Source organism: Leopardus geoffroyi, chromosome E3 (assembly GCF_018350155.1).
Source record: "Leopardus geoffroyi isolate Oge1 chromosome E3, O.geoffroyi_Oge1_pat1.0, whole genome shotgun sequence".
Lineage (NCBI taxonomy): Eukaryota > Metazoa > Chordata > Mammalia > Carnivora > Felidae > Leopardus > Leopardus geoffroyi.
Window position 1 is genome coordinate 15,823,908 of NC_059340.1, and position 24,528 is coordinate 15,848,435.

The 24,528-nt window shown below is 39.4% G+C and overlaps 1 protein-coding gene across 4 annotated transcripts in view; it reads right to left on the reverse strand.

Moving 5' to 3' along the window:
• Nucleotides 1–24,205, reverse strand: part of LOC123588705 (CGRP receptor component) — a 46,369-nt gene extending 22,164 nt beyond the window's left edge. Inside the window, exons 1-4 of one of the 4 annotated variants that reach the window (XM_045459825.1) lie at nt 23,824–24,203; nt 15,910–15,946; nt 11,787–11,885; nt 6,200–6,294 (exon numbers count right to left, since the gene is read on the reverse strand). In XM_045459825.1, coding sequence (XP_045315781.1) covers nt 6,200–6,294; nt 11,787–11,885; nt 15,910–15,946; nt 23,824–23,831 — 239 coding nt within the window. In that variant the 5' untranslated portion in view covers nt 23,832–24,203. Of the gene's footprint in view, nt 1–6,199; nt 6,295–10,741; nt 10,774–11,786; nt 11,886–15,909; nt 15,947–23,823 lie in introns of those variants that run through there. The other 3 variants (XM_045459828.1, XM_045459827.1, XM_045459826.1) reach the window with 3 other exon arrangements.
• Nucleotides 24,206–24,528: the final 323 nt, after the last annotated feature.

Genomic DNA, 24,528 nt, shown 5'->3' on the forward strand with positions numbered 1-24,528 from the left:
ATGCTCTGTCTCTCTCTGTCCCCCAAAAAATAAATAAACGTTGAAAAAAAAAATTAAAAAAAAAAAAAATAAATAAATAAAAAAAATAAAAAGGCAAAGGAACCAGAAAAGCCAAAACAATTTTGAAAAGAACGAAGTTGAAGAACTTATACTATTTGATTTCAACCCTTACTACAAAGCTTCAGTGATTAAGACAGTGTGACACTGGCAAAAGAATAGACACATAGATCAATGGAACAGATTACAGAATGAAGTGACAGAATCAACAGATGACTTACAAAACTGCAAAGGCAATTCAACAAAGAAAGGGTGGTCTTTTCAACAAATGTTATTGAAACACTGAAATTTGCAGGCGCAGGCGCACACGCACACACACACACACTGAATCTCAACCCTTATCTCACAACATACCCTCAAAATCAACTCAAATGGATCATTTCTAGAAGAAAACACAAGAGAAAAATCTTTGTAACCCTGGATATGGCAGTTTTTTTTTTTTAATTTTTTTTTTTTTTCAACATTTATTTTATTTTTGGGACAGAGAGAGACAGAGCATGAACGGGGGAGGGGCAGAGAGAGAGGGAGACACAGAATCGGAAACAGGCTCCAGGCTCTGAGCCATCAGCCCAGAGCCTGACGCGGGGCTCGAACCCACAGACCGCGAGATCGTGACCTGGCTGAAGTCGGACGCTCAACCGACTGCGCCACCCAGGCGCCCCTGGATATGGCAGTTTTTACACAAAACATTAAAGGCAGGATGCATAAGAGAAGAAAGAATAGATAAATTTGACTCCATCAAAACCTTGTGTTCTGAGATAGTGTTAAGAGAATGAAAAGACAAACCACAAATTGGACAGAATATCTGCAAATTACATACTGAACAAAAGACATATCCAGAATATACAAAGAACTGTCAAAATTATGTAATAAAAACAAAATAATGGGCAAAATATTTAAATAGACATTTCATCCAAGATATGTGAAATAAAACACTCATTCATTACCAAGAAAATGTAATTAAAACCACAATGAGATACCCCTTCAAACCAATATAAACAGCTAAAATAAAAATTACTAAAAATACCAAGTACTCGTGGAACTCTCTTACATTGGCTAGAGAGCATGCAGAATAGTGCAGTCACTTTAGAAAAGAGTTTGGCAGTTTCTTAGAGTTAAACTTATTCTCACACAAAAACACAGATGGTGTGTTTACAGTAGCTGCATAATTGCCAAAAACTGGAAACATCTCAAATGTCTTTCAATTGATGAGTGAATAAACAAACTGCAGTATATCCATACACTGGAATACTACTTAGCAATAAAAAGGAATAAATGCACAACAATGTGGATAAAGCACAAATGCAGTATGCAAATGTAGGAAGACACACTCAAAAGGCTATATACTGTATTATTTCATTTACATGATTTCTGGAAAGGGCAAACTCATAGGAAAAAAAAACAGATCAGCTGCCAAGCACTGGGCACAGGGAAAGGCATTAATTACAAAAGACATAATGAGATAATTTCTGGGGGTGATGAAACTGATCTACCATACACATGAATTGCTTATATATTAATGACAAGATAAATCATTTGAAAAGAAATATTTATAGGAGTCCAGTGTTACTCTAAAATTTCTGGGAGTGAAAAATTTTCTTGACCGGCTGTTGGAAGAGTAGCTATGTTATTTTTCCCCAGAAGAAAAAGTTCCTTCTCAACACCCAAACAAGGACAACCACAGGGCTCACTGGGTCTACTATCTTTATACACACACTTAACTAGCTTTCTCAGAAAAACAACATGAAACTTTGGTAAGCTGTACCACTCACTCTGTGACTGATCTGGGGCATACATGTAACTTATCTCAACCTCAGCCCACTAATCTGTAAAACACTGAGTTGGCTGTCAGGATTAAGTGAGGCAATTTATATAAAATAGCCAAAGCCTTACTTTTCCTACACTTAGACTTTGTCTTCTCACCTTCCCTTTCCCTCATATTCTATAGAAACATTTCCATTGGAAGTTAGTCTATTCTCAGAGCTAAACTCCAATTTCTGAACCATCTGGTTATGAATACTTTTTTTTTTTTTTTAAGTTTATTTTGAGAGAGACACAGAAAGCATGAGGAGCAGGGAAGGGGCAGAGAGAAGGGGAGAGAATCCCAAGCAGGCTCCGCACTATCAGCACAAAGCCCAAGGTGGGGCTTGAACTCACAAACCATGAGATCATGACCCAAGCCGAAACCAAGAGTTGGCCGCTGAAATGACTTAGCTACCCAGGCCCCCTGATTTTTGTGTATTTCTTAAAATAATTTTCAGCTACCAAAAAAGGCCAGGCACCCCTGACTACTTCAAACACCACAAATATTAACCATAATATTTGTGTACCAATGGCAGGCAATAAAGCCACAACACCAGTGAGGATTCAGCTTCTGCTCTTTTCATTGTAAACACAACCTGCTTCAAATCTGTTTTATCAATATTAAAGGTTGTAATGGCCAAAAAGCATTTAGACTAAAGGAATAATTTCAACTGACTACATCGTTAGGTGCTCTCACAAAGTCTACTTTCTTGCATTTTGGCCTCCCCACTAAAAGAGTTTGGAGAAAAAAATGAGAACTCAAAGAGGTGACAGCCTGATTTACTTAGATGAGTCGGAATGAAGTGATTTCATCATAACAGGTAGAATAACAACAGCACTTTACCATTCAGGAACCAAAAGCAAAGACAGCCAAAAAGAACAAAGTTAAACTAGAAAGCTGAAATAACGAACTCAAATATCCCCATCTGCAGTAGAGTCTATACAGTAACAGCAGTCCATTGGGCTGCTATGAAAATTACAATTAAATGAGAGTGTTAAATGCACGAACATTAAATGGACTCAATAAATGGAATGTGTAAATGGAATGTAAGGTAGAGACGTGAAACTTCCTGGTTCATCCGATATAATTCATACTGGCTTTTAATAAGGAAGATCTGGGGCGCCTGGGTGGCGCAGTCGGTTAAGCGTCCGACTTCAGCCAGGTCACGATCTCGCGGTCCATGAGTTCGAGCCCCGCGTCAGGCTCTGGGCTGATGGCTCAGAGCCTGGAGCCTGTTTCCGATTCTGTGTCTCCCTCTCTCTCTGCCCCTCCCCCGTTCATGCTCTGTCTCTCTCTGTCCCAAAAATAAATAAATGTTGAAAACAAATAAATAAATAAAATACATTAATAAGGAAGATCTTCTCTGATTCCCCCCCCCCGCCCCCACAAACATTACAAGCTTCTAAGCTTAAAGCTTATAATACATCAAAGAACAAGAATGACTTTGGGAGGGGCGCCTGGGTGGCGCAGTCGGTTAAGCGTCCGACTTCAGTCAGGTCACGATCTCGCAGTCCGTGAGTTCGAGCCCCGCGTCAGGCTCCGGGCTGATGGCTCAGAGCCTGGAGCCTGTTTCCGATTCTGTGTCTCCCTTTCTCTCTGCCCCTCCCCCGTTCATGCTCTGTCTCTCTCCCAAAAATAAATAAACGTTGAAAAAAAAAAATTAAAAAAAAATAAATAAAATAAATAAATAAATAAAAAAAGAATGACTTTGGGTAACAAGTAAATAATCTTCCCTCAAAAATACATACATATGGTCCTAGACACAACTTACCAAGACTCGATGAAGAAATAAAAAATCTGAACAGACCTATAAGTAGTAGGGAGATTTAATGAATAATCTAAAACCTCAAATAAAGAAAGGTCCAGGACAAGATGGTTTCACAGGTGAATTCTAGCAAACATTTAACCAAGAATTACCACCAAATCTTCTCAGGGGCACCTGGCTGGCTCAGTTGGTACAGCATGCAACCCTTGATCTCAGGGTCGTGAGTTCAAGCCCCTCATTGGGCGTGGAACCTACTTAAAATAAATAAAGAATACAGTGTGTCAAATATTAAAAAAATAAACAACAAAAAAAACCCCACCAAATCTTCTAACTCCTCTAAAATATTAAAGCAGACGGAACACTTTCTATTTTACAAGGCCAAGACTGCCCTGATACTAAAGCCAGATAAAGACACCACAAGAAAACTACAGACCAGTATCTCTTAAGTTAGTGCAAAATCCTCAACAGTATATTAACCCAACCAGCATATTAAGGAATTACACACAATGACCAAGTGGGATTAATTCATGGAATGCAAGAACTGCTCAACACATGAAAATCCATCAGTGTAATGTATCACACTAAAAACTGAAGGAAAAAAACCCACCTAATCAGCTGAGTTGTTGCAGAAAAAGCATGTGGCACAATTCAATATCCTTGCATGATAAAAATATTCAGCAAACTTGGAATAGAAGGAAACTACGTCAACATAACAAAGACCACATACAAAAAAACCCACAGGTAACATCTATTCAATGGTGCAAGGGTTTGAAAGCTTTTTCTCTTAAGATTAGGAAGATGACAAGGATGACTGCTTTCACACTTTTTTTTTTTTTGAAGTTTATTTATTTTGAAAGAGAGAGAGAGAGAGAAAGACAGAGGGTGGGAGGGAGGGAGGGAGAGGGAGAGGGAGAATATCCCAAGCAGGCTTCAGGCAATCAGTGCAGAGCCTGACATAGGGCTTAATCTCACGAACCATGAGATCATGACTTGAACCGAAAGAGGGTCAGACGCTTAACCAACTGAGCCACCCAGGTGTCCCTGATTTCACCACTTCTATTCAACATAGTACTGGAAGTCCTAGCCAGAGGAATTAAACAAGAAAAAGACACAAAAGCATGCAAACTGAAAAAGAAGTAAAATTATCTCTGTTCACAGACAACAACACTATGATATAGGTGGAAAAGCCTAAAGATGCAACAAAAAACTGTTAGAACTGATAAACAATTTCAGCAAAGTTACAGGATACAAAAATCAATACATGAAAACCAGTTGTGTTTCTATACTCTGATAATGAACAATTTGAAAAAGAAATTAAGAAAACAATTCCATTTACAACAGCACTGAAAAAAATTAAATAATTAGGGATAAACTTAACCAAGGAGGTAAAAGATTTGTATACTGAAGACTATAAAATATTGCTGAAAGATTTAAAAAAGACATAAACAGAAAGAAATCCCATGTTTGTGGACTGCAAAACTTTACACTGTTAAGATGTCAATACTATCCAAAAACAACCTACAGATTCAACATAATCCCTATCAAAATCCCAATAACATTTTTTGCAGAAATAGAAAAAGCCATATGGAAATCCCAAGGGACCCTAAACAATCCAAATAATCTTGAAAAAGAATACAAACAGAAAATGGAACAGTGATTGTCAGGGGCTGGGGTGAGGAAGAAATGGGAGTTATTTAATTGGTACAGAGTTCCAGTTTTGTAAGATTAAAAACTCCTGGATACTGGTTGCACAACATATGAATATATTTAACACTAATGAACTACACACTTAAAAGTGGTTAGGATGATAAATTTTACCACAAGTGAAAAAACAAAGTATATACACACAAACACACATTTGAAAGAGGACTGCCTTCAGAGTTCACCTGGAGAGGCAAGAGAAGTCACTTAGTTTATTGACAGTGTAGCCCCCGTGTGTCTGAAATAACACCAATGTTTCCCTCAAAAGAAAATTATTAATTATCCTGAATGAATGACAACGGCTTTTGGGATTTATCAGCTCTGGTATTAATTCTAAAAGACTAGGGCTAGTACTCTTCTCATATAAACTAATCTTAATCCAATTTTTAATGATGTTTATAATTCCTATTTAAAAAAAGAAAGAAAGAAAGTAACCAGGAAAAGTAATCAAGCCCCTGGAAGACAATATTATCAACCCATTTTTGCCCCAAGTAAACACAAATGCCAAATGACTTAACTGATCAACTTTATAAAGAGCACTGTAACTTGTGAACTTCATTTCTAACCAATTTGGCCTGAGTGCTAGAAAGGGGTTATGGGGCAGCTCACAGAACTGGGATTCAAAAAAAACAACAAAAAACAAAGAAAGATTTTTTACATTACATTCTGTTTCTGGCTCTAGAAAGACACTTGTGTCTAAGTCTTAGCTGTCTGGTCTATCATACCATGATCCTACTGTAAAAGAGCACTGTGTGTTAATTATGATTCAAAACCCAACTAAATAGAAATACACCAATGCTAAGGATGGTTTTTGTAAGCTATCATTTTCATTATGTGTCACACTTTTCCTAGTTAAAATAATTTTTACTTACTTGGTCAACTTGTGGCTTTTCATTGCTGTGAGAAACTCTCTGACAATCTCAGGACTCTGGTGCCTGCATGGTGTTTTTGATATATATTTTAATGTCTACGAAAAAAATTTTAAAAAGAAAATGCATAAGACAAAAAAATCTGAATGAGAAAAAGGGAAGACAATGGTTATAATATTGTAAAATTTTGTTTAAAAAATCTTCTATAGGGGTGCCTTGGGTGGCTCAGTCGGTTAAGTGTCCAACTTCAGCTCAGGTCACGATCTCATGGTTTATGAGTTCAAGCCCCACATCAGTCTCTGTGTTGACAACTCAAAGTCTGGAGCCTGCTTCAGGTTCTGTGTCACCCTCTCTCTCTGTCCCTCCCCTGCTCACTCTCTCACTCTCTCTCAAAAATAAAAAAATATTAAATAATAAAAATAAAAGACAATCTTCTATAAAAAAATGCCTTCAGGAGAGTTAATCGTCATATAATGGGAATTCCTCAAAAAGAAAATCAGTAGCGGGGCGCCTGGGTGGCGCAGTCGGTTAAGCGTCCGACTTCAGCCAGGTCACGATCTCGCGGTCCGTGAGTTCGAGCCCCGCGTCAGGCTCTGGGCTGATGGCTCAGAGCCTGGAGCCTGTTTCCGATTCTGTGTCTCCCTCTCTCTCTGCCCCTCCCCCGTTCATGCTCTGTCTCTCTCTGTCCCAAAAATAAATAAACGTTGAAAAAAAAAAATTTTTTTTTTAAAAAAAAGAAAATCAGTAGCTAGAACAGGAATAATGAATGACATTCAGGAAGAAAGCTTTCCTGATCTTAAAAAAAAAAAAAAGAAAAACCTCAATCTGACAATTGTGTTATATTTCAATTTTTTTCTTTTTTAATGTTTATTTTTAAGGGAGAGTGCAAGTGGGAGAGGAGCAGAGAGAGACAGGAGGACAGAGGGTCCAAAGCAGGCTTCACACTGAAAGCAGCAAGCCCCACGTGGGGCTCGGACTCATGAAACGTGAGATCATGACCTGAGCAGAAGTTGCCACTCAACTGACTGAGCCACCCAGGAGCCCCTTCAGACAATTTTTTTAAAGACATGAAACCCAAAGAATAAAATAGTCACAAATCCATATGGATATAAGTAAATAAATAAATGGATGAGAAGGAACAATTGTTTGTTACAGAAGATTTCTATGTGTTAAATATGGAAGGAATGAGGGAAATAATCACCATTAGGCAACTGAACCACAGTAATAACTATTGCAGGAAAGACCTACCAATGAATACTAAAATCAATGGGCAAAAGCTTAAGGAGAAATATGATATTTGCATAGCCTCACAGCATCTTCCCCAAATATTTATTAATACTGTGATAGTTTTAATATATATGTCCTCAAACTCTTTGATATCCTTCCCTTCAAGAGGTGCCTTTCAATGGACTCGACTTGGTGACTCCTTTCTAATGAATACGAAGTGTAAACAGAAAAACTAACTTTACAGTGGGGAAACCAGGCAGATACCACTGTAATCAAGTGATCTCAGTTAACAGTACCAGTGACAAGACACTGATATCATGTACCCTGTATCACGCACTGAGCAGGGCACATCGCTTCTGTGGCATTCTTCCCCAAAAGCTGTAACTTCAGTCTGATCGTGAGAAAACATCAAACAAACCAAAGTTGAAGGACATTCTATAAAAGACTTGCATTGGTACTCTTCAAAGTGTCAAGGTCATGCATGGAAGATGAGGAAAGACTGAGGAAAGACTAAGGATCCGTTACAGACGGGAGGATATAAGGAGACATGCTAACATTTAACATGTTAAATACAAAATGGCATCCTGAATCAGATCCTTGAACAGAAAAAGGGCATTAATGGAAAAACTGAGAAAATCTGAATAAAATGTTTGCGTAATTTTCTTAGTTTTGATCATTGTACCATGGTTAAATAAAATGTTAACATCAAGGAAACCTGGGGGAAGGACATATGGGAACTCTCAGCACCATCTTTATAACTTTTCTGTAAAATTATCTCAAAATAAAAGGCTCTTACTTTTTTTTAAAAGAGAGAATCCCACCTAGACATAACTTCAAAGGAATTTCAAGCCTGAAAAGTAAACAGTAACCTCATAAGTTAAGAGTTTCTCTCAAGTTCAAAAATCTGGTTGGTCTCAGACTCCTCCACAACGACAAACAATAAGAGACCAAGTAATACCTACAGAGCCTTGACGACTGAAGGCTGAGCCCAATAACTCCATAGTCAGATGAGGGGTCATTCACATTAAAAACACGAGAAATACATTCTCAAGTATAAATAGTCTCAAAACCCTTAACACCACAATAACCTTCTTTAAGGTACCACATAGTAAAAGCAAGAGCTTAATGAGTATGTAATAGAGTGGCAGTGAGCTTAGACTGATTTAAGCACGCGGAAGAGCACCTGACAGCTTGAAATTTGGCTGTCAAACTAATTACAAACATTTCATTTTTTTTTTTAAAGAGATGGATGAACGATACAATGTAAAAGAACATGAGTGAATAAATGAATGATGGGATTTCAAACACATGATTAGATGAACAAAACCAGACAGGGAGGAATGGGGACAAACCGTACTAAACCCCCCCTTAAATTCCTTAAAAGGTTTAATTTTGTCTTTGAAAAGATAAAGATAATTAAAACTAAATCCTGGGGTGCCTGGTTGGCTCAGTTGGTTAAGCATCCGACTCGATCTTAGCTCAGGTCATGATCCCAGGATCATGGATCAAGCCCCTGAGCATGGAGCCTGCTTGGGATTCATTCATTCTTTTTTTCTTTTTCTTTCTTTCTCTCTCTCTCTCTCTCTCTCTCTCTCTCTGCCCCTCTCCCCCTAAAATAACAAAGTAAATAAAAATAAAAACTAGAGGTGCTTAGGCAGCTCACTTGGTTAAGCATCCTTTTTTTTTCAATATATGAAGTTTATTGTCAAATTGGTTTCCATACAACACCCAGTGCTCATCCCAAAAGGTGCCCTCCTCAATACCCACCACCCACCCTCCCCTCCCTCCCACCCCCCATCAACCCTCAGTTTGTTCTCAGTTTTTAAGAGTCTCTTATGCTTTCACTCTCTTCCACTCTAACCTCTTTTTTTTTTTTTTCCTTCCCCTCCCCCATGGGTTTCTGTTAAGTTTCTCAGGATCCACATAAGAGTGAAAGAAACCATAGGGTATCTGTCTTTCTCTGTATGGCTTATTTCACTTAGCATAACACTCTCCAGTTCCATCCATGTTGCTACAAAGGGCCATATTTCATTCTTTCTCATTGCCACGTAGTACTCCATTGTGTATATAAACCACAATTTCTTTATCCATTCATCAGTTGATGGACATTTAGGTTCTTTCTATAATTTGGCTATTGTTGAGAGTGCTGCTATAAACATTGGGGTACAAGTGCCCCTCTGCATCAGCACTCCTGTATCCCTTGGGTAAATTCCTAGCAGTGCTATTGCTGGGTCATAGGGTAGGTCTATTTTTAATTTTTTGAGGAACCTCCACACTGTTTTCCAGAGTGGCTGCACCAATTTGCATTCCCACCAACAGTGCAAGAGGTTCCCATATCTCCACATCCTCGCCAGCATCTATAGTCTCCTGATTTGTTCATTTTGGCCATTCTGACTGGTGTGAGTGGTTAAGCATCCTTAACTCTCAATTTCAGCTCAGGTCATGATCTCACGGTTCATGAGTTCAAGTCCCATATCAGGCTCCGTGCTGATAGTGTGGAGCCTGCTAGGAATTCTCTCTCTGCCCCTCCCCTGCTCTCTCTCTCAAAATAAATAAATAAACTTTTTTTTAATTTTTTTTTTTTTAACGTTTATTTATTTTTGAGACAGAGAGAGACAGAGCATGAACAACGGGGGAGGGTCAGAGAGAGGGAGACGCAGAATCTGAAACAGGCTTCAGGCTCTGAGCTGTCAGCACAGAGCCCGATGCGGGGCTCAAACTCACGGACCGTGAAATCATGACCTGAGGTGAAGTCGGCCGCTTAACTGACTGAGCCACCCAGGCGCCCCTAAATAAATAAACTTTAAAAAGAATAATAAAATGTTAAAAAAAATAAAAACTAAACCCTTTATAAAGACAAAATCAGATTTGAAAGGAACATTTAAAATGACAGATATAAAAATCAAACATCACAGGGGCACCTGGGTGGCTCGGCCGGTTAAGCGTTGACTCTTGATTTTGGCTCAGGTCATGAATCTCACTGTTCTTGAGTTCGAGCCCCTTATCAGGCAGAGCCTGCTTGGAATTCTGTCTCCCTCTCTCTCTGACCCTCCCCAACCTGCTCTCTCTCAAAATAAATAAAAGTAAACTTTTTAAAAAATTATTTAAAAAAATCAAACATCATATATAACAAATATAATAGCTTAAACTTTCTTTAAGGATAAAGCATAAGGTTGGAAGAAAACATAGCAAAATGTCAACTAGATGTTAGATTATAAATTACTTTAGCTTTCTTCTTTATCCTTTTTGGTACTTTCTAAATTTTTTACAATAAAAAACATCACTTTTTGTGCAATAAAGAATTGAGCTTTGGGGCACCTGGGTGGCTCAGTTGGTTGAGCATCCAACTTCAGCTCAGGTCATGATCTCACAGTCTGTGGGTTCGAGCCCCACGTCGGGCTCTGGGCTGACGCTTGGAGCCTGGAGCCTGCTTTGGATTCTGTGTCTCCTCCTCTCTCTGCCCCTCCCCTGCTCATGCTCTCTCTCTCTCTCTCTCAATAATAAATAAACGTTGAAAGAAAGAAAGAAAGAAAGAAAGAAAGAAAGAAAGAAAGAAAGAAAGAATTGAGCTTTGCCCAAAGAGATGGTCTGGCCTTTGCCTTCAGCTTCTGAGAGGCAATGTTATACTTAATAGGAGTATCTTTCTCTGGAGGTCTTAGGTCATAATGAATAGCCTTAACAATGTGACTTAGGGTGGAGGCTTTGGGTCATGCAGAATCAGTGCACCTGGAGGCTGAGATGAACTACAACGGGCAACCAATCATTCAATCATGCCTATACAACAGAACCCAAATAAAAATTTGGGAAGCTGAAGTTTAGCTGAGCTTCCCTGGTTGACAATATTTTGTATGTATTATCACACACTGATTTCAAGAGAAACATTTTCTGACTCCACCCACATTAGAGGACAAACATTTTCTGACTCCACCCACATAAGAGGAGGATAGAAGCTCTGTGTTGGCATTTCTCCTAGAATCTGCCTCATATGCTTCTTCCTTTGGTCAATTTTAATCTGTATCCTTTTCATGTAATGAACCATAACTGTGAATGTAATAGCTTTCAGTGAGTTCTGAGTACTTCCTGTAAATTACTGAACCTGAGGGTGGTCTGAGGGATCCCTGACTCGCAAATGGTGTTAGAATTGAGGACAGTCTTTTTTTTTCACTATTCCCTCTAACTCTGTCATTGGCTAACCTCACCATTGGCCAAATTTCCTCCACTTGCATGAGCAGAATAAAAACTGGGTTAGAGTAAAACTACTCAAATCAATAAGAGTCAGTCATGATTTGGTGGCCAGTCATCCCTGGAATAAACCAACCCCTCAATGCTAGTTTCGGTAGCCCCTCGACAAGCCTAGGCTTACTTCATAGGTGATAGTATTCAAGTTCTGTTGCCCAGAATTGTGTTTGTTCTTTCCACTTTCTTTCCGTTGCTCTTTCAGATCAGTCAGTAACTGGAACACCTGGGAAGTGATAAAAGATTTTTATGAGTAAATGTGAGAAATGTATCTATTTCATGAGCAATGATTTTTTTAAGTTTATTTTATTTATTTATTTTGAGACAGAGGGAGCAAGCAAGCAGGGGAGGGGCATACAGAGGATCCCAAGAAGGCTCCACACTGTCAGAGCAGAGCCCAATTCAGGGCTCAAACTCACGAAACATGAGATCACAATCCAAGCCAAAACCAACAAGCGTCGGAAGCTTAACGGACTAAGCCACCCAGGCACCCCTCAAGGTCAATGATTCTGAAGGATAAACAGAATAGTACGTCTTTTCTTTCAAACCCTCCCCTTAACTCTTCATTAGAGCAAATATGAGTCTGAGAAGCATCTGACATTTTAAAAATGCTTTTATCAAAGTCAAGTAATCCAAATTCATTAGTTTACTGAAATACTTCAAATGTTTCCTTATTAATATACACCATATCACTAATTTCCTCTGATCTCAAAAATATATTAATATTTGAAAGTAAACTTTCCTAAAATATGATATCTCAATAGATGTAGACAACGAATTTTCTAAAATTCAACATCCAGGGCACCTGGATTGCTCAGTTGGTTGAGCATCTGACTTCAACTCATGTCATGATCTTTGGTTTTTGAGTTCAAACCCCACATCGGGCCCACTGCTATTAGCACAAAGCCCACTGTGGATCCTGTATTCCCCTCTCACTCTGCCTCTCCCCTACTCACACTCTCAAAAATAAAAATGAAACATTAAACGAAATTATTTTAACATCCATTTATGATAAAAACTCTCAAACAAGTGGGTAGAGGGGGAACACACCCAATGTGTAAAGGCCATATGTGACAAGCCCTAAGTTAACATCATACTGAACAGTGAAAAGCTGAAAGCTTTTCCTATAAGATCAGGAAGAAGTCAAAGATGCCACTCTTGCCCCTTTTATTTTTTTAAATGTTTATTTTTGAGAGAGAGAGAGACAGATCATAAGAGGGTGAGGGGCAGGGAGAGAGAGACACAGAATCCAAAGCAGGCTCTAGGCTCCAAACTGTCAGCATAGAGCCTGATGTGGGGCTTGAACTCACAAACTGCAAGATCATGACCGGAACCAAAGTCGGATGCTCAACTGACTGAGCCACCCAGGTGCCCCACTCTTACTCCTTTTATTATTCAACACAGTATTGGAAGTCCTTGCTAGAGCAATTAGGCAAGAAAATAAATAAAAGGCAGCCAAATTGGAAAGAAAATGGTAAAACTGTCACTATTTGCAGATGACAGGATACTATATATAGAAAACCCTAAAGACTCTACCAAAAAACTGAACTAAAAATAAATTCAGTAAAGTTACAGCATACAAAATCAATATACAGAAATCTATTGCATGTATACATGATAATAATGAACTACCAGAAAGAAGCAATCTGTAGCAATCTACAGATTTGGTGCAATCTCTATCAAAATTCCAATGGCATTTTTCACAGAAATAGAACAATCCTAAACTTTCATGGAACCACAGAAGACCCTGAATAGTCAAAGCAATCTTGAGAAAGAAGAGCTAAGCTGGAGGCATCATGCTTCCTGATTTCAAATTATATTACAAAGCCATGGAAATCAAAACAGTATTGTCACTGGCATAAAAACAGACGTATAAATCAATGGAATAGAACAGTGTGTCCAGAAGTAAACTCACACATATGTAGTTACTTAATTTTTTTTAAGTTTATTTATTTTCAGAGAGAGAGAGAGAGAGAGAGCGCGCACGCAAAAGGGAGAAGCAGAGAGAGAGGGAGAGAGTGAGAATTCCAAGCAGGCTCTGCATTGTCAGCTCAGAGCCTGACAAGGGGCTTGAACTCACCAATCAGGAGATCATGACCTGAGCTGAAAACAAGAGCAAGACACTCAACTGACTGAGCCACCCAGGCATCCCTGTGGTTAATTTTTGACAAAGAAGCCAAGAATATACAATGGGGAAAAGACAGTCTCTTCAATAAATGGTGCTGGGATGGGGAGCCTGGGTGGTTCAGTGGGTTAAGAGTCAGACTCTTGGAGTTTGAGCCCCACATTGGGCTCTGCGCTGACATCATGGAATCTGCTTGGGATTCTGTCTCCCTCTCTCTCTGCCCCTCTCCCACTTGTTCTCTATCTCTCAAAATAAATAAAAATAAACTTAAAAAAAAAGATATTGCCTTAAGGATTAAATGGTATCTATTCATATTTAAAAAATTTTAAATAAGGTACTGGAAAAACTGGTCAAAAGGAAGAGAATGAAAGTGGACCGCTACCACATAACCACACAGAAAAATTAACTCAAAATGGATTGAAGAATTGAATGTAAGACCTGAAGCCATAAAGCTCCTAGAAAAAACAAAGGAGGTAAGCTCCTTGACATCAGTCTTGGTGATGTTTTTTTAACACCAAAAGCAAAGGCAACAAAAGCAAAAATAAAAAAGTAGGACTATATCAAACTAAAAGACACAGCAAAGGAAACCATCAGCAAAATGAACAGACAACTTACTAGATGAGAAAATATCTGCAAATCACTTATCTGATAAAAAGTTAATATCCAAAATATATAAAGAACTTATACCCAAAAACCAATCTGATTAAAAAATGGGCAGGGGACCAGAATAGACAATTTTCAAAAGAAGATATATGGATGGCCAACAGACACATAAAAAAGATGCAAAATCACTAGTCATCAGGGAAATGCAAATCAAAAAAATCAAATGAGCTATCACTTAACACCTGTTAAAATGGCTAATACCAAAGAGACAAGAAAGAGTAAGTGTTGGCAAGGATGTGAAGAAAAGGAAACCCGTGTGCACTGTTGGTAGGAACGTAATTTCGTTCAGTCACTATAGAAAACAGTACGGAGGTTCCTCAAAAAGTTCCTCAAATAGGGGCGCCTGGGTGGCTCAGTTGGTTGAGCATCCAACTCTTGATACCGGCTCAGGTCATGATCTTGGTTTGTGAAACTGAGCCCCGCCACAGACTCCATGCTAACAGTGCAGAGACTGCTTGGGATTCTCTCTTTCTCCTTCTGCCCTTCCCCTTCCCCCTCTTTCTCAAAATAAATAAATAAACCTAAAAAAAATTTTTTTGCAATAGTGTCATGAGCTCCAACTAATGCAATGTTTCCCCAATGGATAAAACACCCAAATACCCAGCAGAATCCAAACTGGACAAGGAAGTTCCTAAAAGCCGATGGCTTGACTCACAACCATCTCCTTCCTATTATTAGCAGCAACAACTTAAGGAAGGAGTATGGCCAACTGTGTTAATTCCACTATCTTCTATATCATACAATGGAAACTCCAATCTCCTAGAGTTTTCATGAATTGATATTCTAGAAAATGAAAAATTGACCGTGAATATATGAATCGTTCTTTCTACACCCAGAGTTAACCTATCAGATGTACCAAACAAGACACGGGCAAAATAGAAGGTAGGCAAAAATAAATAATGTTATTATCTTCCCTCTCACCAACTTTTTTCCTCCCTTTCTTCAGCAACCCAACCCTCAAGTCCCCAGATTTCAAATCTTTTAGTTCCTACTAAATTATTCATAATAGTGCATCAACTAAGCACTCATCTTCAGTATGGTGTTAATACTTATGAGACTATTATGGGGATCAAAATAATAACATAAAAGCATTTTATAGGCAAAAAGTGGTAATTAGGAAAAGGCATTAAGTTATTTCAATGGAAAACTTTCACAGATAGAAAACAGTTCCGAATAGATGCTTCCATCCCATAAAAGCATATAAAATGAAAATCTAAAATCTTTGGGATTTGGGGAAGGTTGCCTACTACAAAGTCTTCCCAGCTTCCCTGAATTACTATGTATAATTTACCAAGCTTATAATAATTCCAAGGTCCACCAGATGGTGCCATCTGTCCTATTTTAAAGTGGAAAATCCAAATGAATTCAGTCATTTTTAATTAAAACTAATTCAATAATCTTCAGAAGCAGAGGACAAACTACCAAAGAGGAAACTACAATAGTTTATTTCAAAGCTATTTACCTCATAATTACTGAGCAGAGCAGAATTGGCATCCTTCCTGGAAAATAAAGTAAACTGTTGTCAGTCTGGGCACACATTCCTTTGTGGAAATTAAATATCTGTAAAATACCTGTGTCAAGATTCAGTAGTCCACTTCAGGAATTTAGGGACTATAAACCTAAAATTGAGAATGTCCTAAGTCCTACTGGTTTAGCTGGCAATGAACAATTTCAGAGCAAACTTCCCTCTTTACAGCCACAGTATATCACATATCCATTACTAAGTAGGTGACCAAAACACAATGCTTACCCTTAGTCTACGTAGGCAGAAGTTAAGTCAGTCATCTGGGAGAGAAGTTAATTGTGGGAAGAACATGGTGCAAAACCAGAGGGTTGGAAAGGGGTGTCAATAAACAGTGAGGGTGCTAGAATTAACTAGAGAAACAGTGCTGTCTCATCCCACAGCCACGTCCTTTCCCCAGTACCATCTAACTCCCACCAGTTATCAACATCTTGGGCAGGCAAGTCCTCCTGCTGAATCCCCAGAAATGGAATCATTAACACTAACATCGCTGCTGGGAATCCCAGCAATGTCAGGAATCCTGCTAGATAGCCACAAAGGTGTTCATCTTCTGTATCAATTCAACAAGTAGAGTTCATGTGTCAAGTAGTGGTCAAAAGCGTGGTACCCCTGTAATCAAGGCAAAATGTCATCTTTCATGTATGAGTGAGCACAGCAATGTGACTTGTATTTAATTAAAATCAAGCCATTCTACAATACCACATCAGAAGTATTTACTGTTTTTAACAGTCCAGAGGCAGTATAGTGTGATAATTAAGAACACAGTTATGAAACCTGAAAAATCTGGGTTCACATTCTAGCTTTGACACTTATAAGGTATGGGAGTTTTAGGGAGTTTATTAACTCTCCTAAGCTTCCCCATTTAAAATAAAAAATGGGGCTAAACTAGTACCTAGAAGTACAGCCTGGATTCTAAACCCAGCTCCACCGAACATTAGAGCTCTGTGAATTTAGGCAAGTTACTTAACCTCTCTGTGCTTAAATTTCCTCACCCATAAAATGACAATTATAGTACTAACCATATAAGATTATTTACAGGATCAAACTGAAAGATGTCAAGTACTAGAACACAGTAAGTACTCAAAATGCCATCTATTGCAACATCTGTGTTACAACCATATGGTTACAACCATAACTTCTTCCTACCTCACAGAGCTATTAGCAGGATGAAATGAGACAACAAATTTTTAAAGTGTAGCCTCATTCCTGGTATTAAGATCCTCCTTAGTGGAAGGTTATTAGTTTTTAAAGATACTACTTCACTGAATTCTCATTAAAAACCCTGTGATGTAGGAATTATTAGGACTCCTTCTTTATAAATGATGAAATTGAGGGGCTCCTGGGTGGCTCAGTCGGTTAAGCGGCCAACTTCGGCTCAGGTCATGATCTCGCGGTCTGTGAGTTCAAGCCCCGCGTCGGGCTCTGTGCTGACAGCTCAGAGCCTGGAGCCTGTTTCCGATTCTGTGTCTCCCTCTCTCTGACCCTCCCCCGTTCATGCTCTGTCTCTCTCTGTCTCAAAAATAAAAAAAACATTAAAAAAATTAAAAAAAAAAAGAAAGAAAAAAAGAAAAACGAGACTGGACAAATAGAAATCAGTAATGCAGAATCCTAAAAATTCAGGAGGACGTCTGGACTTGACATAATGTATAATAAAGACTACAGTTTGTAATTAAACCAGGAGCAGAGCTGTGTAATGAAAATGCTCACATAAAATTTCAAAAACGTGGGCCAAAGAGGTGGGTGATTTCCCTAGTCAATCAATAACACAAAACGAGCAGGTGGCTACCATAAGGGTCCGACCTGGGACTTTGGTCAGCAGCACAGTGACGTCAGCTCTAATCAAGTCAACATGTGAACCTTACCAAATGCTACTGGTCATTCAACAAATAGCTGAGATTTCACAAAAGTGTTGCTTTGCCCAAATAACCACAATTGCACTCAGGTCACAAAGAATATCATACTGAAAAGTAATCTAACATAGGAAGGATATGCAGAATCAGTGTATATGATATGCTTTACTTAAAACTGAAAATGACAGGGGCACCTGGGTGGCTCAGTCGGTTAAGCGGCCGACTTCGGCTCAGGTCATGATCTCGCGGTCCGTGAGTTCGAGCCCCGCGTCGGGCTCTGTGCTGACAGCTCAGAGCCTGGAGCCTGTTTCCGATTCTGTGTCTCCCTCTCTCTGACCCTCCCCCGTTCATGCTCTGTCTCTCTCTATCTCAAAAATAAATAAACGTTAAAAAAAAAAAAAAACTGAAAATGACAAGTGAAACCACATGTCATCTTTGCCTACTCAATCAAGAAGTCAGCCCACTAGGCTTTCTCCTATCTTTGCTTGAAATTGAGTTAAAACTCCCTGTTTGTCCTAAAATACACTGTAACTAAGAGATCCCTTGCTGGAACAGACTGGAAAATAATACAAATGTTATTTTTCCTCAAGGCTAAGGGGTCAGGTGTCACTGTTACAACTTCACTTCCAAATCATGGCCTCTCCTCTGTCATGGAGAATATCCCATGCCTTGGGAAATTTGTCCTTGGCTATTCCAAGTTATTGCCCCACTGCCTGAGTCCATATTGTTAACGCAAGAAGCCAAAGAACATCATTTGTCTTTACTAAAACCAATATACAAAGGAGAGACACTCTCTTGTACATGTGTTTTAATGAACCTGTGTTTGGGGGCCAGGAGAACAGTGGATGTTTAAACAAGTACCACATCTTAGAGATTCTGGTTGGCAGAAGCTGACTTATTAATTTATTCTTATATTAGGAAGATAAATAATTTTTTTACCCAGTAAATACTAATAGAGTAAATACCAATATGTGCTGGGCTTTCCTTTATTCAATTAAAATGTCAATGGGCATAATAATATCTACCTTTTATAAAACGGACTATGTTCATTTCAATTCCTGAATGAAATGTATATATTGATAAATTTTTTAAAAACAGCTTTTATCCTACTATAACCACCACTAAGTGGCAGGTTGCTGGGACCAGGGTATGGCAAGACTGGACAGACATCAACTAAATCAAATGATCTAATTTAATAGCACCAATGATGATGTGATGCACTGAGAAAGACACATCCCTTACAGCAACCTTGTCAAAGAATTTTTAATTTGAATCCAGTCATGAGGATATAACCAGACAAATCCAAGTTAAGGAACATACTTTAAAACAAATGGTTTAGATTCTTCAAATATCAATGTCATTTGTAACAATGTCAATGTCACAAAAACAAGTTAGGAAATTGTTCTTAAAGGAGATTAAAGAACTATGATAACTACAAGTTGTATGACAATTAAAAATGTATAATTCTTGAAAGGATCTTGAATCGGTGGTTAAAAAAAATCCAGCTAAAATGACATTGTTGGGACAACTGGAGAAATTTTAATATAGGCTGTAGTTTAATGATACTGGTACATCAGTGCTAAATTCCCTGGGTGTGACAATGGTATTGCAGTTAAATAGAATACATTTTTATGACTGGATAAAATGACACGATATCTCCAACTTTGAAATGATTCAGTAGTGTGTGTGTGTGTGTGTGTGTGGAGAGAGAGAGAGAGAGATTAGGCAAATATATCAAAATGTTAACAAACGGTGACTCTAGATAGAGGGTATAAAGGTATTTATGGTGTTCTTTTTGCAACTGTTCTATGGGTTTGGGATTTTTCAAACTAAAAAGTTGAGAAAAATGGAAATGTAAAACTAAAGAATTCTATAATGTTAAAAAAAGACAGTAGTATAACTTATAATTAAGGACATAAAATGCATTTTCCTCCAATGTTTTTTAGGGTGACTATAATCTGTCATTTATATGTTTATAAGCCATTGTTTCTACTGAGCAGGAATTGTCTGCTCTCTATATAACTTACGCTTCAGTATTCTGTAATACATTCACAAGCATTCAGACTTCTAGAAACTCCCCACCTACACAAAACTTCATATTCTCCTAAAGGACTTAAACTCGTACTGACTTTATTTACAGATGTTTAAAGCAAATATTCCAAGTGAATTTTAAAGATTGTTTGCATCTATATTTACATGTAGGAGTTACTTAATCTCCTTAAGTAATGGATTAGTTGACTGAAGTTGACTTGCTATTTGAAATGTAATGTGTAATTTTGCTTAACTTGCTGAGTCATTTAAGGGATGCAAACAACTACTTTGGAAAATCGAATTCTGAATAAACAGAACAAAATGATCTATTGGCAGACCTTTCTTTAGAAACACACATACACATGCAAACAGCACCTTTTAACTGCCACACAGTTAATTTACGCATGCAATGATGAACAGAACTGCTCAAATTCTCTTATGTTCAACCTTTGATTCAAGTCACGTTCTGAAAAACTAAAGTACAAGAAAACTGGGCAGCCTTCAAAGTCAATGAACTCTTTAATCTGTAGCATTCTCTCGGGAGCTAGCAAAAAAATATCCTCTTTCCAGTCCTGTTACAGGACCTGTTCGGCTAACTTCTCTACATCTCAGTATTTCCAGCTGTAAAATGAAGGAATTCTGACATGATCTCAAAAGGATTATAGAGAAGATAGTCCATTTTCCCTATGTATATTAAATTCAAGAATAAAAGAGTGAACACAAAGCTTTCCAGGTATATAAACAATCCCAAGGCATTAGACAAAGTTACCCAAATAGCAAATACCTTATATATACCAATAGTTAATTTTCCTATGAATATTTTGTAACCTTTTACCCGAGGAAAATGTATCCAAATGAGGGTGAACAAGTTTTTATTTTTTAAATTCTAGCAATCAAATAAAGCATAAATATTCATCACGTTAAAAAAAAAAAAAAAAACTTATAGTGTATGTCTACATGTATTATTCACTCAGTATTTACTCAGCAACTGATGGAAAAAAAGTAGTAAAAACTCAGAGAAGTTTTCCTTTCATGCCTCCTCCCTCCAGGTCCTAGGAATGCCTGAAAGAGGTACAATGTTTGTCCTCGTAGAGACTCAGGCTTCTGCTAAAGATGCTAAGGACCACACCTGCCAGAGATCATACCTCATATTGGTGGCCAGGCAGGAACTAAAGTTAGGCCTCCAGATAAATTTCCATTTCAGGGGTCCTTCCACTCTCTGGAAACCTCACCTTCCCATAAATCGCTCACTGCAAAATTCTTGACTAGTGTTAATAAGTCAATGAGTCCTTGGGAGAAATGGATAGGTTGCTTTAGGAGAAAAAACTCTTGATTCAAACCATTTCACTTAGGAAAATCAGAAAATCTAAATCAGAAAATGCTCAGCAATTAGGAAACTAGCTAACTCAATTATATGAATTTTTAATTAAATTATCAAATTAATGAAGTACTGTTATATTATTTAATTCAACAACTATCTGCTGAATGTCTAATGCATGCGTCCCTGCCTTCATGGAATGTTCTCAGGAGGGAGACAAGGCACTAAACAGGTATACATACATCTATTGTTACCACTTGTAATTATTCAAAAGAAAAGTAAACTATGGTGCTTGTAAGAGACAAAAGGACCTATTTTAGATTGACTAAAGAGGAAAAGCAACATTCAACTTGAACTATCAAAAAGATAAAGAGGGAGCAGGACAGAGAGAAAAGTATACCAGGCAGAGGGAACAGTAAAGCAAAGGTCCTGAAGTAGTAAAGGGCTTGGAAGATTACAAAAACTACCTGCCAGTGGAAAGTGTGTGTGTTTAGGGGTGGGGACCTAGGTTGGAGTCCTAGGTGGGGACCTAGGGTTGGTGAATAGGTGAGGTTATACAGGGTCATATAGGTCCTAGTAAGGAATGTGGATTTCCTCTTAGTACAACAGAAAGTGAACAGTTTTAATAGGGGATGTGTTGATCCAATTAATATTTTAAGATTACTCTGTCTGCTGACTGGAAAACAGAAGAGGGGGGGACAAGAGTGGAAGCCAAAGGCTACTAATCTAGACCAGAGATGACAGACTACATTTAGCTATGGAGATGGTGAAAAGTAACTGTATACAAAATATACTGAAGGTGAAGATGACAGGTCTCACTGCTGGACTAGATTTAGGGGTGAGGAAGGAGGGCTTGATTTCTGGACTAAGCAATTGGATGGATGATGAGAGAAAGGTAGAAATACACTTTTGGGAGTCATCAGCATATAAATGGGTAAAATGACCAAGGGGAGGGTGTGGAGAGAAATAGGTCCTGGGACTGAGCCGTAAGATACCGCAACATTTAAGCCAAGCAAGGGAGGAAGGATAAACCAGGAAAGGAGACTGAGAAGCAGTCCTTGATGTAGCAGAAAATGCAGACAGCATGTTGCAAGGCCCAAGTTTCTAGAGTTTTTCGTTTTGTTTTGTTTTTAAAGTACAATTGACAGTTTCTGTATCAACTGCTGCTAAGAGATCAAGAAGATTGAGGACAGAAAATCAACCTTTGAATTTGACAAGATGGAGGGCTCAGATAATCATCACAAAACCATTTCTATAGATTGGTGTGGATAAAAGCCCAACAGACTGAGAATGAAGGAATAAAAACACTTCTAAGAATGAGGGTGTAAAAACACTTCTAAGCAGTTTTGTTCTGAGGGGAAGCAGAAATGGAGCAATAAGTGGGCAGGAATATGGGGACAAGGAATTTTTAAAGATGGATAAATTAAAGCGGGACTGTTTAATGGCAGTGAATACTCTAGTAAAAAGGGGGAAATTGGTAATAGCTTGGGCTACCGCAATATATCTGAATGTTTTTCAAGATGTAGATTAAGCCCCATTAATGAACTGCAAAATCAATTTAGTGGGTCAGCCTTCTTTTTTAATTTTTTTAAATGTTTTTATGTATTTTTGAGAGAAAGAGAGAGAGAGAGAGAGCATGAGCAGGGGAGGGGCAGAGAGAGAGGGAGACACAGAATCTGACGCAGGCTCCAGGCTCTGAGCTGTCAGCACAGAGCCCGACGCGGGGCTCGAACTCACAGGCTGAGAGATCATGACCTGAGCTGAAGTCAGACACCCAACCGACTGAGCCACCCAAGTGCCCCATCATTCTTTTTTAATAAGAAACAATATAACAGTGTACTGAATACAGTAAAGGTATTATTTCACGAAGCTTTCATTTGTTACATATATATAATTGTGTTTTTTAAAATTCTGAAAAATAGTAGTATACATGACCATTAAACATGAAGCAAAACAACACAAAGGAAAATGTGAGTATTAAATAATCAATGCCAAAGCGAACACGATATGGGTATGCCTACAAGTTAATGTGAACCATGGAAAAACCCACATGCGGAGCAGCAGCAAAAACTTCATCTGCACGCAGCACAATAAGCAAACATCATACACACGAAGAAGTTTCTGAAGTCCCAGTCCTAGCTCCAGTACTTCCTTCTTCCCAGAAAACCCGCCCCTTCCCTTGCAAGGCGAGCTGCTGGGCAAACTCGGAGAGGCCTTCTTCCCAGTTAGGGCTCCCCAAGGTAAGCCCCAAACTCTAATCCAGCACTTCTCCATCTCTCCTGCAGGTACCCCCAGGGCGGACTCAGAGCTTTACACCGTCTAAGTCCCCGCCGGAACACCGGGCTGAGCTCCCCACTGGGAACCAGGTCACGCTAGGATATGAACGATGGAGGAAGCAGGCACGCTGATAGACCGTCAGGCCAAGCCACGCTGGGCCCCGCGTCCCAAGCACAGGGTGGGAGTAGGGTCGAAGGTTCCGAGAGGCAGAGCGAGGGTCCCCTTTCCTCCCCGCCTCCCGTCCCAAGCCTTCCCCAACCCCCCCTCCCACGCTCGTACAAGGGGCGCTCCATGCCCGCGCCCTCGGCTCCCCTCGACCCAGCCGTCCCCAGCTGTGGACACTTGCGCGAGCCCGGGAACGCGCCCTGGATGACTTACACTTCCATGTCAACCCCGAGTTGTCGCCTCCGCCCGCCGGCACACACGCAGCCTCACGCTACGCCGCCACCGCTTCCGCCTTCCTCACAGCGCACCGGGTAGCCGGCTCCGCGCGCCGCGGGGCACGTCGGGATCGCCGCGCTGCATGCCGGGAACCTGGCGGACCGGGGTGGAGACCTCAATGCAGCCAGACTTCTGTGCACTTCACGTTGCGGGGCTTGAAACTGTTGAGGGACGCCTGTTGGAGGCGCAAGGCGGCTCTGTGCTGCTGGAAAGGTTCTGTTTCATGATCCTGATGTTGGGTGTGGCGCCGTGTGTTCTGTTTCTGAAAATTCAGTGAGTTGTCCACTTTTATGTATGTTGTAATTGAATAAAACGTCTTAAAAAGTGAAAAACTCTCAGCCTCCCTTCTCGTTATCACTCTTCTTGAGAGCTATTTGGCGCGCGCGCGCGCGCACACACACACACACACACACACACACAACTGTAAGGGTGCCTGGGTGGCTCAGTCCCTAAGCGTGGATTTTGGCTCTGTGTGATGGTCTCACAGTTCCTGAGTTCGAGCCCTCTTTAGGCTCTCTGCTGCCAGCGCAGAGCCTGCTTGGATCCTCTGACCCCCTCTCCCTCTGCCCCTCCCCTACTAGCGCTCACTCGCACTCTCTCAAAAAGGAAAAAATAAACATTTTTTTTTTTTTTAAAGCTGTA